Genomic DNA, 24561 nt, shown 5'->3' with positions numbered 1-24561 from the left:
AAAAGAGGAGATGGAACATAAATCACAAAAATTGTAATGGTAACTATCATGTCTGATTTCTGAGGTGATTCCTCCAGCAATATTGCTTTCAGTGAGACTATGGACAACAACTATTGCCTGGATTTATGGTTTTCCTGTCTGGAAGGGAAGGGCAAAAATCAAGAGTGAAGGATCTGATTTAGGAATATTGCTTTCAATAAGGAGCCCCACTCTCTCAATTATGTATGTTTAGAACACGTGACCCAAAGGAAAGAAGGTACTGTTTTAGAAAGCGGAAGATCTTACAGCTGACAAATTCTGATTAATAATTGTTTTCTAGATGTTGGAATTGAAACCCCAATTGTATGTGTTGTCCTTGAAGGAGGCCCAGGAACTCTGAACGTGAGTGAGCAAAGCAAGATTCAAACTTGTGTGTGTTTCTTTTCACCCTATTTACAACTTCTGGATGTCCCAAAGATTACAAATAGAATAAGTTCCTTTAATAGTATACTTAGATTAAATTGTTCGAGTAAAAAGTGAGGTCTGCAGATGCTGGAGATCAGAGCTGAAAATGTGTTGCTGGTTAAAGCACAGCAGGTTAGGCAGCATCCAAGGAACAGGAAATTCGACGTTTCGGGCCAGAGCCCTTCATCAGGAATCCTGTCGAATTTCCTGTTCCTTGGATGCTGCCTAACCTGCTGTGCTTTAACCAGCAACACATTTTCTACTTAGATTAAATTCCCTACAGTGCAAAAACAGGCCATTTGGCCAACAAGTCCACACCAACCCTCTAAAGAGTAATCCACCCAGACCCATTTCCATACATTTATCCCTGACTAATGCTCCTAACACTATAGGCAATTCACCACAACTGCACATCTTTGGATAGTGGGAGGAAACCCACACTGACGTGGGGAGAATGTGCAACTCCCATTGCAAACAGTCACCCACTGCAGAAATTGAACCCAGTTCCCTGGGGTTGTAAGACAGTGGTGCTAACTTTTAGGCCACCATGCCACTCTACATTTGCAATGCCAGAACCTATGCAGGGCATCTCTCCCATTATGTTGTTGAGACCTGGTCAATATTCAGTTAGAAGTGCTGTTGGAAATCTGACTCAATTTGAGAAGATAGATGAGGCCTTTCTTTGATGAATAATCTGAAAGCTGGCACCTCTAACAGTGTGGCATTCCACAGTGGTGCCACACTCCGCCCCCCCCCCCCCCACCCCCAACAATGCAGAACTCTCTCAATTCTGCACCCCCAACCCATGGTGAGATGCTCTCGCAGTACTGCCCCCATTCGACAATGCAGTACTCCCTCAGTCTTAGAGCCACCCCCACAAACTCTCAACAGTACAGGGCTCCCTCAGATCTGCAGCCCCCACCCTGACAGTGTGGTGCTCCCTCAGCACTGACTCTCTGACCCCGGGCTTCTCCAATCAAAAGTAGGATTAGAGGCCTTGCTCGTGAGTCCAGCATCTCTAACTTTCGGTCAATATCCTGGGAGCTCAGGCCTGAAGGAGATTCTGAATTCGGTGCCTTGAACTCTCTCCTTGTCTCCTCCAGGGTCCTGCTGCTGCCTGACAGTGACGCTTTGCTGCAGTTTCAGGAAGGTTAAAGCTGTGACTTCCTCAGCACTGCAGGGCTTCATTGATTCCTAGTTGGATTGTCAGATCAGAAACGAGACCCACCCTAATTACAGGCTGCAGTTCATCACTGAAGCATGTTGTTTTCTTTTTGAGGGGCTGAAGAAAGGACTAATGTAAGGGAGTAGCTTGGAGCAAAAGGCCTCCTGTTGTGTAAGGGCTCCCATGCTTTGTTGTTTAGTAATGGTGTTTGTTCTGTTATAGACAATATACAATGCCATGGGCAATGGCACCCCCTGTGTAATAGTGGAAGGTTCAGGACGAGTAGCAGATGTTCTGGCTAATGCGGCTGACTTGCCCATGGCTCAGATAACCATCTCCTTCGTCCAGAAGCAACTGCGCATGTTCTTTGCTGAAATGTATGACAAGTTCTCTGAGTGGGAGATAACATCATGGACCAAAAAGGTACAACGATATCCATGTCACTGTGGCTGCTGTCTATGCTATTACAATCCCTTCCGGATTTCGACAAAAAGTGTGTGTGTGTGTGTGTGTGTGTGTGTGTGTGAGAGAGGTGATGGGGTTGAAACACCATACACACCACACTCTATTCCCCATTCCAATTGTTTCTTCAAAAATTCCACTGAATGTGTCCCATGTGACTGGTATTGAACTCACAAATTGACCGCCTGGGTTCTGCCATTTCTAAATGCTCACCAATTCAATCTAGAACTGGGGATTTTAAGAGATTTCCCATTAATGACTCAGATGAACTGCCTATAGATATGGCTGAAATAAGACTCAATTTAAGGGGAAACCAATATTTATACTCCTTAAACTGGCATTCTTGTTAATTGTCCAGATGAATGTAAGATACAAAGATTTGATGAAAGGTTTGCTTATTTTAAGCAACATTCACGTTCACTGTTTTCAAATGATTTATTGACTCTTGGGTCTGTCAATAGTCTTTTTCTCCAGTCAAAGGCAGTATAATATCGACACCCCAGTTATTCGGCATATTTCTCTTGTTTAAGGGCTGTTGACAAATTTCAACCATATATTATGTTATCTTCTATTGAACCATAGGAGAGTTACATGCGAGAATGAGGCCATTCAGTCCATCGTGTTTGTCTCAGCATCCTGAAACGGCTCAAGAGCTCATGGACTGGACTAGACAGCACTGCAGAGCTCCTCGTTTGCTCTCACAGTGCCTACTCGTTCTGAGTCTCCTGAGATACTCACAGCATCCCTACCTTTTCTTTTCGTCCTTTATTAGGCTCAAGGGACAGACACAAAACGAGGAAGCTTGACATGGTTATCAGTAGGCCTCAGTAAATTAATGGGTTAGCCTTTGATCAGTGGGTTCCAGTACTGTGGCAGCCCCTGGTACCAACCCAGAGGCTTAGACACAATCAGTCAGTCAACCACTCAGGGTGGTTAGAGTCAGGATTGTCTCCACAAAAGGGGTAAGGGGCTGAATGCCATGCAGCCCACATTCCATCTTAACCTTTTCTGCTGAAATGGGAAGTGTTTTCTTCTTGACAGGCAGATATTACATGAATAGTGACAAATGATAAAAGTAACAGAATGCTGGTGCGTGTGAGGGGCAGTGTGTGAGATTAATTAAAGCAAGCATTTCTCTGTGGACAAGCAGTTTTCATCATCCATTTTCTCTTGACCACAGCAGTGTAGCAACTGTGCGCTCTTCTGTCAGTGGTGGACATCTTTTCTAGCCATTTGACATTGGCAACAGAGTCACAGAGTGATGGATATATACAGCACAGAAACTGACACTTTGGTCCTTCATAACCATTCTGATCAGATGTTCTAAATAAATCTAGTCCATTTTGCCAGCATTTGGTCCATATCCCTTTAAACTCTTCCTATTCATATACCCATCCAGATGCCTTTTAAATGTAATTGTATGAACCCCCACCATTTCCACACATGTACCACCCTCTGCATGAAAAAGGTGCCCCTTAGGTCCCTTTTATATCTTTCCCCTCTCACCTTAAACCTATGCCCTCTAGTTTTGGACTCCACAATCCCAGGGAAAAAAAACTCCATCCCCCTAGCTCCACATGACGTTTTTGCCATGGCTAACTCAGCTAAACTGCACATCCCTGGACACGACAGGCAACATAATTTTAGCAAGGCCAATCCATGTAACCCAGAGATCACTGGAAAAACATGCAAACTCTACACAGAGTCCCTGGCGCTGTGCCACTGTGCATCCCCTCTTTGACCCTCTGAACCCATACTGGTATCTCTGTACTACTAACCTCAGTCTCTTTGGCCGAGTTTCCCTTTTTGCAACCAGAAGCTGAGCAGATAGATGTTTCTTACTGATGAACATAGCTGTAAAAATCCGTAAATTACTGCTCGTCGTCTCTCCTCAGATTCAGGACATTGTTAGGATGAGGGAGCTGCTGACTGTTTTCAGGACGGAGAAGTCGAGGAATGATGAGTTGGATGTTGCCATTCTGGAGGCCTTGCTGAAAGGTGGGTGCGAACAGGTCCGGAATGTCAGAATGTTAGGAGCTGGATTCTCTGGTGTTTTCACGCTGGACCTTAACCTTGGGCTCCTGATACAGCCCTAAGGGACAACAGAGACACAGTAGACCAGATGCATCTCAGCAAGCGTTTTGACATGGCAGACGGGTTCAAACAGGAACCAAGCCTGATGTGTCTAATCCGGGCAGGAATCTGACCACTGTTTGTGTGACTTGATGTTTGGAGAAGATTCTCAGTCCATTCACAAGCGACCCGCGACCCCCCCCCCCCCAGTTGTGGAACTAAGGGAACTCGTTCAAACATCATCTCCAACTGAGGCGAGCTTGGAAAAGCTGTAATTTGTAGGGTGACAGAGAATTGGGGCACAAAGGGAAAATGCAGCTAAGGTTAAATATGGTGCACTCAGCCAAGATTCAGACTTCAACAATCAGAGAATTTTGATTGAAGATTGATCCTGGGCTCCGTTGTTATTATTTATCAATGGGATATGGGCACTATTGCCTGGGGCAGCATTTATTGCTGTTCTTAATGTCCTGGAGGACAGGTCAGGGACAAATCCATTGCTGTGTGTCTGGAGTCACACGTAGATCAGGCCGGGCAAGTCTGGCAGATGTCCTTCCCAGAAGGACATAAGGACCCAGATGGAATTTGATGAAAATCAACAATAGCCACCTGTAGGCTAATTTTTTTGTTATATTCTACTGTTCTTTTTAAATCAAATTCAAATTTCACCATCTGCCATGGTGCGATCTGAACCCACGTCCTCAGCGCGTGAAGCAAACAAGCACAGAATGCTGGAGAAACTCAGCAGGTCTGACAACATCTACGAGGAGAGAAAACCAAGTTATCGTTTCCAGTGCGGTGGCCCTTCTTCAGAACTGAAAGCGTTCTGTTTCCCTCTTCACAGATACTGCCAGATCTGCAGAGTTTTTTTTCCAGCAATTTGTGTTTGTGTTTTGATATTAGTTTTGCTTCTTTGTTTTATTCCCAGGACATAAGCTCGGTGTTCTAGATTACTAGAACAGTGACATTAGCACTGCACCACCGTTTGTTTGCATTGCATCAGTCCCAAACATTTAACATGACCTGTTTCCCTTCTGTCTGGGTGCCTCAGCCTCTAGTTCCCATGGGCACAAAGGCCAGGAGAACCTGGATCACCAGATGAAGCTGGCTGTGGCCTGGAACAGAGTGGACATTGCCAAAAGCACCATTTTCACCGATGACAAACATTGGAAGGTGAGTCCCAGTGTGCTTGGTGCAACATTCAGGCTTTACTGCAGGTCAAACTTCTTCTTTCTTGCAGATTCCTCGCCATGAGCTGCCAAACCAATGGCAAGGACTGAAAAGGAGTCGGAAATGGAGACTCTTCCTTTTGGCATGATGTGAAATGGCCAAAACGTCAAACCAGAATGTCAGCCATTGTTTGCTAATGCTCTCATGCATCCCTGACAACCTCATTTGCTCACCATTGCAAATGTAATAGGATTAAGATTTTCTTGCCTTTCGAGAATCTAGCACTGGGACCAAACAGGGCACTTTGCCCAACTTGGCACCAGTGATTAGATTAGATTACTTAGTGTGGAAACAGGCCCTTCGGCCCAACATGTCCACACCGACCCGCCGAAGCGCAACCCACCCATACCCCTAATTAACCCCTGACCTAACACTACAGGCAATTTAGCATGGCCAATTCACCTGACCCGCACATCTTTGGACTGTGGGAGGAAACCCACGCAGACATGGGGAGAACGTGCAAACTCCACAAAGTCAGTCGCCTGAGTCGGGAATTGAACCCGGGTCTCAGGCGCTGTGAGACAGCAGTGCTAACCACTGTGTCACAGTGCCGCCCATAAGTTTGGCATTGCAGTGTTCCCAGAGACAGTCGCCCATTGAGTGATCTCTGTGCTGCTGGTCATGTTCCTATGGCCTATATTATCGAGAACGGTCCAATAACTGGTCACTCATCAGGCATCAGCTAACTCAGTGGGTTAGTTTCTTTAAAGCAGCAAAGCATTGGAGTCATACCTGGCACAAAAGGAGATGGTTGTAGTTATTGGATGTCAGTCATCTCAGCTGCAGGAATTCCTCAGGGTAGTGTCCTGGGCCCAACCACCTTCAGCTGCTTCATCAATGACCTTCCCTCCATCATAAGGTCAGAAGTGGGGATGTTCAGCAATGATTTCACAGTACTCAGCACTGATTGAGACTCCTTTGGTACTGAAGTTCAATTGCAACAAGATCTGGACAATTTCCAGGCTTTGGCTGACAAGTGATACATAACTTATGTGCCACAAAAATGACATGTCGTGACCACCTCCAATAAGAGACAATCTAACCATCACCCCTTGATACTTATTGATGTTACTATCACTGAATGTCCCACTATGAACAACTATTGACCAGAAACTTAACTGGACTCGTTACATAAACACAATGGCCACAACAGAAGGCCATAGGCTAGGAATATTGCAGTGAGTAAGTCCTGACTTCCCAAAGCCTGCTAACATCTACAAGACACAAATCAGGAGTGTGATGGAATACTCCCCACTTTCCTGGATGGATTCAGCTCCAACAGCACTCAGGACGAAGCAGCTTGCTTGCTTGACATGATATCCACAAGCATCCACTCCCAGCAATACCAATGCTCAGTTGCAGCAGTGTGTACTATCTACAAGATGCATTGCAGAAATTCAGCAAAGAGCCTCAATCAGCACCTTCCAAAACCACAACCACTTCAATCTAAAAGAGCAAGGGCAGCAGCTAGATGAGAAGATCTTCAAGTTCCTCCTCAAGTCACTCACCACCCTTAATTGGAAATATATCGCCATTTCTTCACTGACGCTTGATCAAGATTGTAGAATTCCCTCCTTAAGGCCATTGTAAGACTGCAGTGGCTCAAGAAAGCAGCTCACCACCACCTTCCCAAGGGCAACTAGGAACAGGTAATAAATGCTGGCACAGCCAGCGAAACCCACATCCCATGAAGGGATAAAAAAAATTGCTAAACTGATATGACCACAAAGCAACTATTTCTATGTCAGAAACTTACAAATCCACGGCAGAGGAACTGCCTAGAAAAGTCACAACATTCTATGCACACAACATGTGGGATCCTTAAAGGCAAGGTACAGATACAGCATAAAGGACTCTCTCTGAGAATATAATCAGTGTTTCAATCTTTAAGTTGTTGTTTTGTGTGTTAAGTTTTCCATAGATAACCAATATTACGTTTTTAATCTTAAATTTTGCCTGAAGACTCTCAACTTTAGGATGACAGTGGCTCAGTGGTTAGCACTGCTGTCTCACTGCATGATGGACCAGGGTTCGATTCCAGCCTTGGGTGACTGTCGGTGCAGATTTTGTATGTTCTTCCTATGTCTATGTGAGTTTCTGTTCAGTGTTCTAGTCTCCTCCCATCATCCAAAAATGTGCAGATTAGGTGGATTAGGCATGTTAAATTGTCCGTCGTGTCCAGGGATGCAGAGGCTAGGTAGATTAGACCACAAGAGATACAGAAATAGAGTAGGGGGCTGGATTTGGGTGGGATATTCTTCAGAGGGTCAGTGCAAACTTGATGGCAAAATTGGTCTCTTTCTGCACTGTAGGGATTCTAAGAAACAATCATGTAACCCGGTTGTAACTAGCTGTTATACACTATGTTAAAATAATCACATACTAGGCTGGGCTATTTATACCTAAGATGAGGGCAAATGTTTTCACCCAGAGAGTGGTGTGGCTGTGGAATTATCTGTCACAGGAAATGGTTAAGGCCAAACATTGGATGTTTTCAGGAAGAATTTAGATATAGATCTTAGCATTAAGGGGTTTCAAAGGATATGGGGAGGAAGTGGGTACAGGGACTGAGTTGCTGATCAGCCATGATCTGTTGACTGGCAAAGCAGGCTTGAAGGGCTCGCCTCCCCGCCTCACCGGGTAAGTGAAAAAAACGATAAGAGTAATGGTATTTCACCGGTGGCCGAAGCCTCCCACTTATTCTACACCTCTCATGTCTCTTCACAGTGCCAGACTAGAGTCAAGCTCAACAGGGTCTTCTTTCCCCACTAATTCTGCCAAGCCCGTTCCCTTGGCTGTGGTTTCGCTAGATAGTAGGTAGGGACAGTGGGAATCTCGTTCATCCATTCATGCGCATCACTAATTAGATGACGAGGCATTTGGCTCCTATTTTCTATTTTACTTCATATCCTATTCAGCACAGTCTCCCTTCCACCTAAAGACTTTATGAGGCATTGTTCTCTTTCCCCCCACCCCCACCCCACCATGCCCAGCCTGCTGTCAGGAAGCTGTCTATTCTGAGCTTGCAGTAAAGTGCTTGGGAAGCCAAAAAACCTTTTGCTGATTGACAGCGAGCCCTTGGCCTCCTCCCATTCTCGCCAAGGAAACCTCCTTCCAAGCAGGAATGCTCCGAGAATAGACCAAACATGGTTGTCTCTGAACTTTCCACACTCCAGCCGGGAATGGCCAGTACACAATTAACACTCTGTCCTCAAAATATTGCAATCCAACTCTTTAGCTTTTAATTTTCAGTCTAGTCCCTCCTGGACACCAATCCCTTCATCGTTCAAAGCAATGCCAATCTTGCTGGCCAGCAAATCTTGCATTTGCAATTCTCTCTTCCTTTTTTTGCCTTTCCTTTCCTTTTCATCCACACTCCTTTCCCTTCCATGCTCCACTATCCATGTGGGGTTTTGTCAGCTACTTTCTCAACACTTGTGTGATCGCTCATCCCTCAGGTTTCCTGTGTCTTTTCTCTGTTGTTGCCCTCAAGGATCTTGTGTCAGTTGTTTGCGCCTTACCGTCTGTTGGAAGTTAGTATCATTGCTCCCAAAAGACTCTCGGCTCTGACCACTATCACGACAAGTGATGGCTACCAGGAGGCAGAGCCAACGCTTTCAAGCCTCCCTTTGAACAAGTCCTTTTGGTCTCTCTTCTGATTGAAGCATCACTGAAGAGCCATGAGGCTGTGCACTGTGAAGCCCAGGGATCAACTTTGTAAAGGCTCCACTGAACACTTCTCACGTTTTCTCACTAATACCATCTATATTCACTCAGACAACTGGCACTCGGGAGTAAGAAGCTAAATGGGAGACTCATAGGGCTATGGACAGAAGGCAGCAGATGAGTGTTCTCACAAAGGACCAATGCAAGCACAATGGACAGAATGGTCCACATTCAATAGGCATAGGTGTTACAAATGGAATATTGGTCTCTATTTCAAAGACAATGGATATAAAAGTAAAATAAAACAAAAAAACGGTAGATGCTTAAAATCTGAAGCAAAAACTCTAGTTGCTGGAGTAATGTAGCAGGTCTGGCAGCATCTGTAGAGAGAGAAAACAGAGAGAAAATGTTTTCTGTCCAGTGATTCTTCTTCAGAATGGCTCTGAACGTCAGTCATATTGGATTCAAAACACTAACTCTGCTTTCAGTCTCCACAGATGCTACCAGACTTGTTAAGTTTCTCCAGCAATTTCTGTTCTTCTATAAAAGGAGGGACATCTTGTTGAACTACTAGTGAGACCATAATTGGATACAGTGAACAGCTTTGGGCCTTTTACCTGTCAGGACGTTGAACTTGAAATCCAATGGGGTCTTCCCACATGTGTTTGAATACTTTTTTGTAACATAGAACATTGGAGCACAGGAACAGCATCTTTGGCGCATGATGTTGTGCTGAATATGACACCAAATTAAACTAATCCCTTCTGCCCGCCCATGGTCCATAGCCCTGAACTCCTTGCTTATTCATGTTGTTTTCTAGTTCTTCCTTAAACAAGTTAGACAACTCCCATCAGACTGTTATGAATTAATTTGCCCAGGTGTCCCACAATACCAAAATGGACAAATCAAGACAAACACAAGCCAGTATCAATGAAAAACAGTCCCAACTTATTAGGAACAAAGATATGCCAACCATTAATACTAGACATACTGTCTGTAATCTGATTTGGCTCCTTAAGGTTACCATACTTCCCAAGTCACTTGCTGACTTAAGCAGTTGCAAAGCTACTTTCCTCCTCTCTCTATCTCTATATCTCTCTTTCTCTCTCTCTCTGAATGGTCATCTGTTCTTTGCTGTCGCCACACTTGTCTCCTCAGAAGGCCTCAGACAATTCAGGTAAATCTTGTTTTTATGCCTTTAGATGGTTTTCTGGAACTTTCTATGGGCCAATCAGGGAGAACACTTAATAGTTGGAAACAGCTAATCATTCCTATGGCGTGCTATTTTTCCAAGCACCCCACTTGGACACCACCGTTTCCACTTTCAATTTTTAATTTCCCTTTGCTTCTCCGAACTCGGCCTACAGCACCTCATCCTGCTGTCTACCTTCTCATTTGTATCTTTCTTGAGCACAACCTCTGGCTGCTCAACCTTGACACTGCAGATAGTTTTATAACATCTTTGACTCTGGCACGAGGAAATCCTGGAGACAAGTCTGCAGTCACACCAGCAACTGCCTTAACTGTGGCTTTTCTGATCCACCTCTTCCCCATCCTCTGCAATTCAATTATCATTTGTGCCATACGCTTGACTCTGACTGATATCGCCATCAAAACCTTCTTCAATATTGAGTATTGGCTAGTCTGCAAAGAGTACCCAGGCACTTGAGGATTCCACTTGTCAAAAGAAAAAGAATGAGATGGCAGGGGTTTATGATAGAAATAGTGGGCAGCGAAATGGGGAAAAGGCACAAGACTGGCAGTAGGGAATATAACCAGTGTACTAATGATGGCTCAAATCTGCACCATAACAATTCAATGATAACCTGCCCAGAGTAGTTTGCAGAACTGGAGCAGATTACTGAGAGAAGGAGTCCTGCGTCGAAGGTGCATTCACTGTTTTTGACGCGACCCAGTAACCCATTTGTTTCTCTGCACACCAGCCCCACCACCTCCACCAAGCCATGTTTGCGGCTCTCGTCAGTGACAAGCCCGGCTTTGTGGAACTCTTCCTGGAGAATGGTGTGAACCTCCGGGAATTCCTCACACCGGAGATCCTCGAGCGGCTCTACAACAACATCCCACCCTACACGCTTTTGTACAAGAAGCTGCAGAAAGTGGTGCAAGGAGGAAAACAAACTCACGCCACTGATACGACAGACAGCAAAAGGAATGTCCTCCTCCACCATGTTTCCACAGTCCTCCAGGAGCTGCTCGGGGAATTCACTGAACCTCTCTACAGAACACTGAAAGAAGTACAAGACAGAAAGAAGGTCAACAACACGGCAACAAAAATAAATGTAAGTACTTTATCTCTCAGGAAATGGGAACCACTCTCAGGTGTGGGTTAGGTCCAGAGTAATCTTCCTCCATTCTTTTCAACTCCCACAGGCCAAAGATGTGCAGATTAGGGTGGATTGGCCATGCAAAATTGCCCGTAGTGTTAGGTGAAGGGATAAATGTAGGGGAAAGGGTCTGGGTGCGTTGCTCTTCGGAGGGTCGGTGTGGACTTGTTGGGCCGAAGGGCCTGTTTCCACATTGTAAGTTATCTAATCTAATCTAAAAAACTGGAAGTCAACCTACCTGAATACTGTCTCCCTCAAATGCATCCAGGACAAGAGTACCTCGGAGTTAGACACATAATTAAGCTTCCTCAACACCTTATCCATCAGGGTTAGATACAAAATAAAACTCTCTCTACTCTTTTAGTCTGAAATGTGAACTCCGACCACTCCTTTAAACAGAAAGTAAAGCTATCCCCCTTCCAACATTTTCAGGACAAATCCAGAACGGGGTTAGAAACAGCGTGAATCTCTTTCTACTCCTTCGGAGTGGAGTTCCGAAGAAGGGTCACTGGAACCGAAGTGTTATTCTCTCCACAAATGCTGCCAGACCTGCTGAGTTTTCCCAGAAATTACTGTTTTTGTTAATCCCAGGGCAGGGACAGCACAGGGTGAGATACAGAGTAAAGCTGCCTCTACACCGCACCCCTCCCCCCCTTCCAAACATTTCCTGGACAGGGACAGCACGGGGTTAGAGAGAGACTAAATTTCCTCCACCCTTTCAACTGAAAGTGAAGGTCCCTTGACACTGGCTCCATCAAGTGCTCCCATGATAGGGACAGCATGCAGTTCGATACAGAGTAAAGCTACCCCCTACATTGTATCTCAACCTGTCCTGGATGGGGACAAAGTTAATTGTCCTTTACGCTGTTCCAATTAAACACATCCAGGACAAGTACAGCATCAAGTTAGATGCAAAGTAAAGTTCCTTCTAAACTGTAGCTGTTAAAGAATGCGCAGAGTTAGTTGTAGAATAATGTCTCCGCTACACTGTCCCATCAAACACTTCCAGGAATGTCCACTGTTTGTTTTGATGCTGGCTGCGTTGTAGATCGAGCAGACAGAATTGATTGTTTCTGGACGCAATTGGGCTGACTTTGAAATGAGGCCCTCACAGCAATGTGGTTGAGCCCAGTCCCACGTGAGGAGCAGATTGAACAATGACAAGTTCAGTGCTTCCCACAGAACTCTCGTTCAATAAATATCTGTCATTAGGATAACCACGAAACAATTGCCAATTGTCAAAAAAAACACCCTTGTGGTTTACTAATGCCCTTCAGGGGGGAAGGAAATTGCTATCCTTGCATAGTCTGGCCTACATGTGACTCTCGACCCACAGCAACGTGTTTGACACGCTTTACAAGGATGTTGCCAGGATTGGAGGATTTGAGCTATAGGGAGAGGCTGAATAGGCTGGGGCTGTTTTCCCTGAAACTTTTGGAGGCTGAGGGGTGACCTTATAGAGGTTTATAAAATCATGAGGGGCATTGATAGGGTAAATAGACAAGGTTTTTTCCCTGGGGTGGGGGGAGTCGAGAACTAGAGGGGATAGTTTTAGGATGAGAGGGGAAAAAAATTAAAAGGGACCGAAGCAGCAACATTTTCATGCAAAGGGTGGTGCATGTATGGACTGAGCTGCCAGAGGAAGTAGTTGAGAATGGTATAATTGCAATGTTTGAAAGTATCTGGATGGGGATATGAATTGGAAGGGTTGAAAGGGATATGAGCCAAGTGCTGGAAAATGGGATTAGATTTAAGTGGTGTATTTGGGAATCGTGGGAATGCAGGTTAGGGCAGTTGAATGTTCCTCATGCAGTATGCGGGAGATAAGGGTCCCCTCTGGTATCTCTGCTGGCTTCATTTGTGGGAAGTGCACACAACTCCAGTTCCTTGAGAAACATGTTAGGGAACTGGAGCTGGAGCTGGATGAACTTTGGATCATTCAGAAGGTGGAGGGGGTTATTGAGAGGAGTTACAGGAAAGTTGTTACTCCAGAGTCACATGAAGAAGGTCGATAGATTACCATCAGGGGTAGGAAAGGGAACTGGCAGGCAGTGCAGAGGTCTCCTGTGGTGGTTCCCTTCAACAACAAATATACCATTTTGGATATTGTTGGGGGGGTCAGTGAGGACTTGTCGGTGGTAATTAATGGGGCACGGTTCTCTGGCGCAGAGTCTGTCCCTGTTTCTTAGACAGAAAGAATGAAGAGGAGCAGAGCTTTAGTCATTGGGGACGCCATAGTTAGGGGGACAGATGGGAGGTTCTGTAGGAACGAGAGCAAGACTCATGATTGGTTTGTTGCCTCGCAGGTTTGTGATGTCTCGGATTGTGTTTTTGGGATCCTGGAGGAGGAGCAGGGCAGGGCATGGTCCACTTAGGCACCACATTGGAAGGAAGAAAGGTGGGGATCTAAGGCAGAAATTCAGGGAGCTAGGATAGAAGCTTAGACCTAGAACAAACTGAGTTGTTATCTCTGGTCTGTTGCCTGTGCTACGTGTTCATGAAACGAAGAACAGGGAGAGCGCAGAGCTGAACATGTGGCTGCAGGGATGGTGCAGGAGAGAGGGTTTTAGATTCTTGGATAATTGGAGCTCTTTCAAAGGGAAAGTGGGACCTCTACAAACAGGAATGGTCTTCACCTGAACCAGAGGGGTACCAATAACCTAGGGGGAAATTTGCTAATACTCTTTGGGGTCATTTAAACTAATGCAGCAGGAGGATAGGAGGTGGAGGGTAGCGAGGTCAGGGATAGGTTTACAAGTTCGCGAGAAGGCACCAGCAATCAGGATGTTAGGTTGAAATGTGTGTACTTCAATATCAGGAGCATCTGGAATAAAGTGGGTGAACTTGCAGCATGGTTTGGTACCTGGGATTTCGATGCTGTGGCCATTTCACAGACATGGCTAGAGGAGGGACAGGAATGGTTGTTGCAGGTTCTGGGAATTAGATGTTTCAATAAGGACAGAGAAGATGGTAAAAGGGCAGGGGGCGATGTGGCATTTATAATCAAGGGTAGTATTACAGCAACTGAGGACTCATCCACTAAGGTAGTTTGGGCTGAGGTTAGAAACAGGAAAGGGGAGATCACCCTGTTAGGAGTTTTCTATCGGCCTCCGAATTGTTGCAGGGATGTAGAGGAAAGGATAGCAAAAATGATTCTCAATTTGAGCGAGAGTAACAGGGTGGTTGTTATGGTGGACTTTAACTTTCCCAATATTGACTGGGAATACTATAGTTCAATTAGTTTTGATGGGTCAGTTTTTGTTCAACGTGGGCAGGATGGTTTTCTGGCACAGTACGTAGACAGGCCAACAAGGGGGCGATGCCATATTGGATTTGGTACTGGGGAATGAACCCGGCCAGGCGCTAGATTTGGAGGTAGGTGAGCACTTTGGCGATAATGACCACAATTCGGTTATGTTTACAATAGTCATGGGCAGGAATAGGTATATTCTGTGGGGAAAGAGGCATAACTGGAGGAAAGGCAATTATAATGCGATTAGGCAAGATTTAGGATGCATAGAATAGGGAAGGAAGCTGCAGGGGATGGGCACAGTTGAAATGTGGAGCTTATTCAAGGAACACCTGCTGCAGATTCTTGAGAGGTAGATACCTATCAGGCAAGGGGATAGTTGTCGAGAAAGGGAGCCGTGATTTAGTAAAGAAGTTAAAGCTTTTGTCAAGAAGAAGGTTTATATGAGGATGAGGCACGAAGGCTAATAAGAGCCAGGAGACATGAGAAGTTGTACATCCGTAAGGGGGATGGGAGACTGTGATCTAGGAATAAAATGTGAGGGGATTCGAGGCAGTGAAGAACTGGTTTGTGGTTATTCATGATTGAGGAGTTGGGTGCTGGTTACTCAGGAGAGTGAGAGAAGAGAAAAGATTAGTTACTTCGGGGAATAAGTGAAGAGTTGGGATTGGTTATTCTAGAGAGTCAGCAAAGAGCTATGATTGGTTATTATAGAGTCATAGAGATGTACAGCACAGAAACAGATCCTTCGGTCCAACTTGTCCATGCCAACCAGATATCGCAGCCCAATCTAGTCCCACTTGCCAGCACCCGGCCCATATCTCTCCAAATCCTTCCTATTCATATACCCATCCAGATGCCTTTTAAATGTTGCAATTGTACCAGCCTCCACCACACCCTCTGGCAGCTCATTCCAAACACATACCATTTTCTGCATGAAGAAGTTGCCCTTAGGTCTCTTTTATATCTTTCCCCTCTCACCCTAAACCTATGCCCTCTAGTTCTGGACTCCCCAATCCCAGGGAAAAGACTTTGTCTATTTATCTTATCCATGTCCCTCATGATTTTATAAACCTCTAGAAGGTCGCCCCTCAGCCTCTGACACTCCAGGGAAAACTGCTCCAGCCTGTTCAACCTCTCCCTATAGCCCAAATCCACCAACCCTGGCAACATCCTTGTAAATCTTTTCTGAACCTTTTCACGTTTCACAATATCTTTCCGAAGGAATATTATAAAAGTGGCCTAACCAATGTCCTATATAGCCACTACATGATTTTCCAACTCCTGTGCTCAATACTGTGACCAATAAAGGAAAGCATACTAAATACCTTCACTATCCCATCTACCTGCGATTCCACTTTCAAGGAGGTATGAACCTGCACTCCAAGGTCTCTTTGTTCAGCAATACTCCTTAGGACCTTACCATTAAGTGTATAAGTCCCGTTAAGATTTGTTTTCCCAAAATGCAGCACCTCACAGTTATCTAAATTAAACTCCATCTACCACTTCTCAGTTCATTGGCACATCTGATCAAGATCCTGTTGTAATCTGAGATAACCTTCTATACTTGTCCACTACACCTCCAATTTTGGTGTCATCTGCAAACTTACAAACTATACCTCTTATGCTCACCTCCAAATCATTTATATAAATGATGAAAGGTAGTGAACCCAGTATTGATCCTTGTGGCACTCCACTAGTCACAGGCCTCCAGTCTGAAACATCTGAAGAATGAGTTAATAGTTGGGATTGGCTGTTCTGAAGAGTGAGTGAAGAGGTATGATTGGTTACTTTGGAAAGTGAATGTGCAGTTGGAATTGGTTGCTTGTACAACCAACAGTGTGAGGGTGAGCAGATCATGTTACAATTGTTGTCTTAGTGATTGTTGTTTCAGTGTGCAGCCAGAACTCAGCTCTTCTTTGGATTGATGTTCTCTGAGCTTTTCAGGCCATCTTGGATTGTAGATGACATCAGTTTAATATCTCATTAGAAAATGGCAGAAATTTGCACTATTTAACATCCTATAAGACAGTATCATGCCATAGTTGCCTGGGAAGCTGAATGTGAAATGGGACTAATCTCTTTCAAAGAACCACCCTGAAAACAACAAATGCTGGAGATCACAGCGGGTCAGACAACATCCATGGAGAGAGAGCAAGCTAATGTTTCAAGTCTAGATGCCCTGTTGAATAGTCATTTAGACTCGAAGTCTTAGCTTGATCTCTCTCCATGGATGCTGTCTGACCCACTGTGTTCTCCAGCATTTGTATGTTTTTAGTTGCAGATTCTAGCATCTGCAGTAATTTGCTCCTACATTGTGCAAAATAGCCTCATTGCTTTAATTCTATGAACTGCTGGGATTGGTGGGAAGGGCCACAAAGCTTCTGTTAATGGCCAAACAGCACACCAAGACATCTTGATACCACATGATGGACCTGTGCAAGCATTGACAAGGTGATGCTGTGACTATTATTGATGTTCCCATTGCTCAATGCTGGGGCCTTAGCGATTCACGTCAATGTTATCTGGAGAGAGCCAGCATGGTGATGATACAAAGCTAGATAGGAATGGAGACTGCACAAAGATATAGTTGGGTTAACTCTGTGAACAACTTAGAAAACAACATATGATGTTGCAAGGTGGGAGGTTGTTCAGTTCAGCTGAAAGAATGGAAATGCAGATGGTTTTTGAAAAACTTTGAAACTTTGGAATCTTGATATTCGAAAGGTCTTGGGCGTTTTCATCTAAGGGTCACAGAATCATCAAAAGTGTACAGATTGGGAAAGTATGTAACATATTGGCCTTTAGTCAAAGAGAGTGGAGTGCAGAATTAAGGAAGTCTTGTTACAATTGTGTGGGGCTTTGTTGGGACTACATCTAGAAAACAATAGTCATGATTTGGAGATGCCGGTGTTGGACTGGGGTGGACAAAGTTAAAAATCACACAACACCAGGTTATAGTCCAACAGGTTTAATTGGAAGCACACTAGCTTTCAGAGCGAGGCTCCTTCATCAGGTGAAGGAGCGACGCCCCTTCATCACAACAGCTGGCTCAGGGGCTCAAATGACTTCCTTCTGTTCCTGTTCCACATATTCTGAAACATCAGTTGCGATGGGTATTATTTTGTAAATGATCCAGGAACCTGCTGCAATGCTTTTATTGTTTCAATCCTAGATCCTGCCATCAAGTCTCCAGGAGCTGCCCGCTTACTCCCAGGAGAGTGGGATCTGTGAGCAGGAAGTTGAGAATCCAGAGCGTGACCTTTTCATCTGGGCCATTTTGCAGAAACGCAAGGATTTGGCATCAATTTTTTGGGTGCAGGTATGGACAATTCCAACAGAAACACAACATTCAGGTTCCAGCTCCAAGCTGCTTAATCAACCATTTCCATTGCCTGTAGACCCTTACACTTTCTGAAGGTCAGGATAGTGGACTGGTTTGAGATTGATTTAAGACTATGATTTGAGACTCTTAATCCTAGGTCTTCATTGCATTCAAGTTCCACCATCAGCAGAAGCAGGATTTCAACCCAGGACATTCACTAGGTCAGTAGATTAATAGTCTAATGATAATACCACTAGACCATCCCCTCCATACTTACAAATGACTCCAGACCAGAGCAATGGGGTCGACTCTGAACTGTTCTCTGAAATAGCCCTAACAAGCTGCATAGTTCAAGGGTAATTGGAAATCCTGACATTGTCACTAATTAGATACCTTTAATGAAGTCAATCATGGTGTGGAAGCAGAAGTAAAGGAGAACATTGTGTCCCAAAATTCCTCCTCTTTCCTTCCTTCAGCTGCAGTGACAGGATGGACAGATGACCAGCTCCAAAACCCCAACTCAACCCTTTCTTTCACCATCCTTGAGCAGCAGGAGCTCAGGTTTCTTGGACTGGCCTGGCTTTAGCCCTTGGTCCCATTGATCATGGGGTATCTCTGTCAATGTTACAGGGACAGAGCAGGACTAGTCATGGGAGATTAATTTCCATGGCCTGGTCTTCGCCACAGATAACACCATGTGTTGGTGAAGAAAATGACATGGCTGTTTTGTTTAGATGTAATAATTTGGATTAGTGTCCTAAAGACATTGACTGTTGTGTTTTTGCCAGGCAATGGACAGCATCGATGCATCACTGGTCGCCTGTAAGATCCTGAAGAAGTTGTCCTGTGAAGAGAATGACGCAGACTTATCTGAGGAAATGGAAGAACTGGCCCAGGAGTATGAGAATCGAGCAGTAGGTAGGTTGGCCACTGAGTCAGGTTTGGTCTCTGTCTTGTGAGCAGACAACTCATGGCTTCCTGCACATTCCATTTTGCAGCTGTCCCTAAGGAACAGCTTCTTCTACTCTTGTTGTTTTATGTTTGTGATCCTTCCTCAGACAATATGGAAGGATTCATTGAATGGTTAAATCTGACAGCTGTAGAGCAACACAGTGGCTCAGTAGTTAGCACTGCTGCATCACAGAGCCAGAGCCAGGAATGATGAAGGGCTCTGGCCTGAAACGTCGTATTTTCTGTTCCTTGGATGCTGCCTGACCTGCTGTGCTTTAACCAGCAACACATTTTCAGCTGTGCTCTCCAGCATCTGCAGACCTCACTTTTTACCCAGATTTGACTGCAGCCTTGGGTCTCTCAATGTGCACATTCTCTCCAGTTCTGCATGTGCTTTTATCAGATGTTCTGATTTACTCTCACAATCCAAAGATATGCAGGTTAGGTGGACTGGCCATGCTAAATTGCCATAGCGTCCAAGCATATGCAGGCTTGGTTGGTTAGGTGCAGGGCAGGATCTGGGTGGGATACTCTTCAGAGGATCAGTGCAGACTTGATTGGCTGAATAGCCTCTTTCTGCACTGTTGGGACTCTAGGAACCTTTCTCACCAACCGATGGGGATTTGGGGTATGTTGTTTGTTACAGCAGGATGGTGTGTGCTCCAGTATCTTGTAGTTGAGGATCTCACTGGTCATGGGAACACATGGGATCCATGGGAACACCGCCAGCTCCAATTTCCTCTCCAAGCCATTCATGTTCAGACATGGAAATGTATCACCATTCCTTCAGTGAAAGTGAGTCAAAATCCTGGAATTCCCATCCTAATGATATTGTGGGTCTACCTACAGCACATGAACAATAGCAGTTCAAAAAAGCAGCTTACTACCACTTTCTCAAGGGCAATGAGGGATGGATAATACTGAATTTTGAGAGTAGACTGATGGCTAGATTGAATTTGTCCTGCTTTTTGTGCACCGGACATAAGAATCGTGGAATCCCTACAGAATCATACAATCCCTACAGCATGGAAACAGGCCCTTCAGCCCAGCAGGTCCACTCCAATCCTCCAGACCCATTCCCCTGTTACTCTGCATTTACCCCTGACTAATGCACCTTACCTACACATCCCTGAACACTATGGGACAGTTTAGCATAGCCAATTCACCTGATCTGCATGTCTTTGGATTGTGGGAGGAAACTTGAGGACACAGGGAAATGTGCAAACTCCACACAGACAGACAGTCACCCAAGGCTGGAATCGAACACGGGTCCCTGGTACTGTGAGGCAGCAGTGCTAAACACTGAGCCATTGTGCCGCACTAAGAATGCCCATAACTGGGTAGTTTTGCACATTGTTAGGTAGTTGCCAATGTTGTAGCACACTGAAACTGCTAGATTAGGTGCATGGCTGATTCTGTAGCACAGAATAAAGCCTTTTTTAGGTGTAGAATCCATGAGGGTTTGACCTATATTCTGCAGGAAGGATGTTGAGAGAATGGATGATGCATTACAAATCACTCGACTGCTTTGTCACCTGAGGAAATACAAACACCATGAGAAACCTGAAAAAGTGGGGACATTTTCATTCAGATAGTGGATTAAAAAGCAGTTTGACAGGGGTGTTTAACATTATGAAAGAACAGAAAGAGGCAACAGATAGAGAATCTGATAGTTGAGGGTTGACAATATCGGGACATGTAATTGCAAAATGAGATGCATGGAAATCTAGAGAAATATCTGAGAAACAGTCGCTGTGGAATGATTTCGTGAAAGGAGAACAGACCATGGTAATATTGAAGAGTTGATTAGAAAGATAGAAAAAAGAATCATACTGGATATATGGCATTCAGAGACTCTGAATGGATTGGATAATGGCACGGTGGCACAATGGTTAGCACTGCTGCCTCACAGTGCCAGAGATCTGGGTTCAATTCCCACCTCAGGTGCACATTCCCAATTCAATTCCCAATCGCAGATGGAGGTTGCACATTCTGCGTGGGTTTGCTCTGGTTTCCTCCCACAATCCAAAAATGTGCAGGTTAGGTGAATTGGCTGTGCTAAATTGCTAGTGTTGTGGGTCGGTGTGGACTTGTTGGGCCGAAGGGCCTGTTTCCACACTGTTGGAAATCTAATCTAATCACAATCGAGACAGTATTGGACAGCCTTTAACATTTGCAAGTAATTGCCTAGGCAAGGGAGATTCAACGGCAATGTTGCTGGCCTATTAATCCCAACAATATATAATATGTGAGTCCAGCCATGCGTTTATAAAATTTGAAATCAGTTTGAAGAAATCTAACCATGATGTTGTGTTAATTTCACCAGAACCTGCTTGGTTCACTGATGGAGTTTTGGGAGTTCTGGATAGTATGTGACACAAATCCACACAGAAACATGGCTGGCTTTAGCTGAAGTTGTCTTGAGAACTGTAACAAACTGCTTATCATTGACTCAACAAAAAATCTCTTCTCAGCACAGCTGGTGATGGACAGTTCATGTTGGCTTTCTGGTGCCTGTTACCTTCCGAGGATAGAATTTTCAAAAAGGGAATGTAAAAAGGCCAAAGTTCAACTTATGCAGTGCAATGCAGACTGTACAGTGTTGTTGTCTTAAAGGGTCTAGCATGGCCATTAGCTGTGAAACACTGTTGACATGGTCAAATACTCTCTTGTAACTACAGTCAAATTTACCATTTAAGGGCAGTTGTAATTCTTTTCTGTGTCTTGATTTTAATTGTTCTCTCTTTGACAAAAGGGTTATTCACAGAGTGTTACAGGAAACACAGTAAGCGAGCACAGAAGCTGCTGATTCGCGTATCGAGTACCTGGGGGAATACAACTTGCTTGCGTCTGGCGTTAGAAGCTGAAAGCCAGAAGTTCATGGCACTTGGAGGTGTTCAGGTCTGACTCCAGTCTGGTTTGGCAACTGAGATGATGCACTTGAGCAGGGTGTGGGATTAATTAGATGCTTCATTGGTCAGTGCATTAGCTGGGTCTTTGGGTTAACTGAAATGCCTCCTCGTATCTTACAGCCATTTTCACCTTCCAGCCCAATGTAATCTTTCCAAAACTCTACTCTCCTCGGATCCCCTTGTGTAAGGAGCTTGCAATTACATAGCACATTCCATAACCACCAGACAATACAAAGCACTTTACAACCAATGATGTAGATGTGTGGAAGTGTAGTTCTTGTTGTACTATACTGTGGGAAAAACAAGAGCCAGACCTGTATTCGGCAAGATCCCACAAGCAATATGCAGCATTCACCATCTTTGAGGTGCTGATTAATGGTGAATCTTAGCCAGGGCACCAGGATTAAGTGCCTTGTTGTTCCCAAGAATTGTACCATGGAATTTTTCTTTACACCAACCAGAGATGGCAAATGGAAACAAGGGGAGGGGATAGCCTAATGGCATTACTGATGCAGTGTTAGTCCAAAGACCCAGATAATGTTTCAGGGACGTTAGTTCGAATCATGCCTTAGCTGAAAAACACACTTGATTCACCAGTGCCTTTTAGGAAAGGAAACTGCTATATTTACCTGGTCTGGCCAATGACTTCAGCAATGTGGTTGACTTTTTAACTGTCCCCTGTCATGGGAATAAATGTTGGCCCAGCCAGCAATGCCTTCGTTCCATGAATTAAAAGGAACAAGTTATCAATTCATCCAAAAGGCATTCCCTCAGGACATCAGTGGCCTTGGGTTTTCTGTTCACGGGTGAGGTGAGACTTGAACCCACAGCCTTGACACTCAGAGATGAGAGTGCTACCAACTGAACCACAGCTTTGCACCAGAAGAGGCTGTTCACTGAAATCATGGATACTCAGTGGCCTAACTCCATATACTTTACCATTTCTATTACCTCCCATTAACAAAACTGTAGTCTGTTGTAAAATGAGTACTAAATCTAACTCCAATTTCGTACTTACTAATTTCACTCATGCAATCATAACGTTGAGATCATATTCTGGAATCTTGACGTTCCAAGTGTACGAAATGTGTTTTTTTTTGCTATCAAAGCCTATTTGTTACTCTCAAAACCTTGAGACTTTGATTAATCGCCCCTTACCCTTCCACTGTTCTGTGTTTACAGCCTTAATTTGTGTAATTGCCTGCAATTTAAACAATTGTGTCAAAGAATTGTTTTGATAAATCTGAATGACTCTGACCCAGGTTATCAGGCAGTGCCCGGAACTGCTCACCACAACAACTCAAGATATACTTAAAGCAGCATTTCGTCTAGTTAAAACATGACTCCCACAAATTTCTATTCTTGTGCTCTCCAGAACAAAGACTAGCAATCCATTCAGTTTTTTGATGATTCTTGTACCTATCCGTAACATTTTACTGACCTGTACACCTGGTTCGGAAATGTACCTTATTCTAGCCCATTTGGGAGCAACCTGAATGACTCCACATTTGTCAAATCTATCAGTATTGCCTGTATAACAATCCTAGTATTTCTCTTCGACTATATTGCTTTACATTGTTGGCTCATGCTGTGTCATTGATAAGTGTGACTAGGCAACTTCCTATCTAGCCACCAACCTCTCAGGTAATGGGCAGATGCAAGTGACTTTCCAAACTAAAAGAATATCCCCTAAATCCAGAGAATTATGAGGGCAAAATAAAAATCCCAAATTGTCGTTCTTTTCTTTGAGTCCAGAACTAGAGGGGCATAGGTTTAGGGGGAGAGGGAAAAGATATAAGAGAGACTGAAGGGTCAACTTTTTCACACAGAGGGTGGTACATGTATGGAATGAGCTGCCAGAGGAAGTGGTGGAGGCTAATACAATTGCAACATTTAAAAGGCATCTGGATGGGTATATGAATAGGAAGGGTTTGGAGGGATATGGGCCGGGTGCTGGTAGGTGGGACTAGATTGAGTTGGGATATCTGGTCGGCATGGACGGGTTGGACCGAAGGGTCTGTTCCCATGCTGTACATCTCGATGACTCTATGACCTCTCCTCCTTCAATAGTCCCTCACTGGTAGTTGAAACATGTGCCACTGGCTGTTGTTAGCACAGTTGGCTTGCCTGACCACTCCAGCTGTTGCAGGAAAGCATTGCCAGCTGGGAGCAGACCGTTGTTTATATCCTTGTGCCTGTTCTATGATCATAAGGTGGCAGTCTGGTCCAAATGTGGAGTTTGTTGTGAGGTGGCTGCCTGCAGCATGTCTTCCTCCTTGTAGATGTCACGTACGTATGGCAGGGCATGAAAGACTTTTGTATGGAATTGCATTTCACTCCAAACACTACCTGTTCCCACTCAACATCCTTTGCCTTCTCTTTCAGGCACTGCTGACCAAGATCTGGTGGGGTGAGCTCTCTGTTGACACCAACACATGGCAGGTACTGCTCTGCCTCCTCCTCTGGCCTGTCATCTACTCCAACCTCATCACTTTCAGGTAGGAACCCTCTGACAAGGCCCATTGGCAGGCTCTGCCAATGCCCCAACCTTCAATCTCTTTTGTGTTGAGTGATGAGAAAAAGAGCTGAGATCAAAGGTTCTGCCCACAAAGAGGAAGGAATTGAATATATCCAAGCTTCTAGCCTTGTAACTAAACCGTCTCATCCCTGGGACTATTCGGGTGAATCTCTGAAACCCTCACATCACTCCTCAAGTGTATTGACTAGAACAAGACACA

The 24561-nt window shown here is 44.6% G+C and overlaps 1 protein-coding gene across 1 annotated transcript in view; it reads left to right on the top strand.

Annotated features, from left to right (window-relative positions):
- The window catches only part of trpm2 (transient receptor potential cation channel, subfamily M, member 2), a 136105-nt gene that overhangs the window by 32354 nt on the left and 79190 nt on the right, over positions 1-24561 (top strand). Inside the window, 9 exon segments of the mRNA XM_060828173.1 lie at positions 320-381; positions 1832-2032; positions 3967-4069; positions 5196-5317; positions 10984-11340; positions 17811-17957; positions 18749-18878; positions 21667-21812; positions 24209-24348. Coding sequence (XP_060684156.1) covers positions 320-381; positions 1832-2032; positions 3967-4069; positions 5196-5317; positions 10984-11340; positions 17811-17957; positions 18749-18878; positions 21667-21812; positions 24209-24348 — 1408 coding nt within the window.

Source organism: Hemiscyllium ocellatum, chromosome 7 (assembly GCF_020745735.1).
Source record: "Hemiscyllium ocellatum isolate sHemOce1 chromosome 7, sHemOce1.pat.X.cur, whole genome shotgun sequence".
In the NCBI taxonomy this organism is placed as follows: Eukaryota; Metazoa; Chordata; class Chondrichthyes; order Orectolobiformes; family Hemiscylliidae; genus Hemiscyllium; species Hemiscyllium ocellatum.
This window is presented reverse-complemented; position numbering and strand designations above follow the sequence as displayed.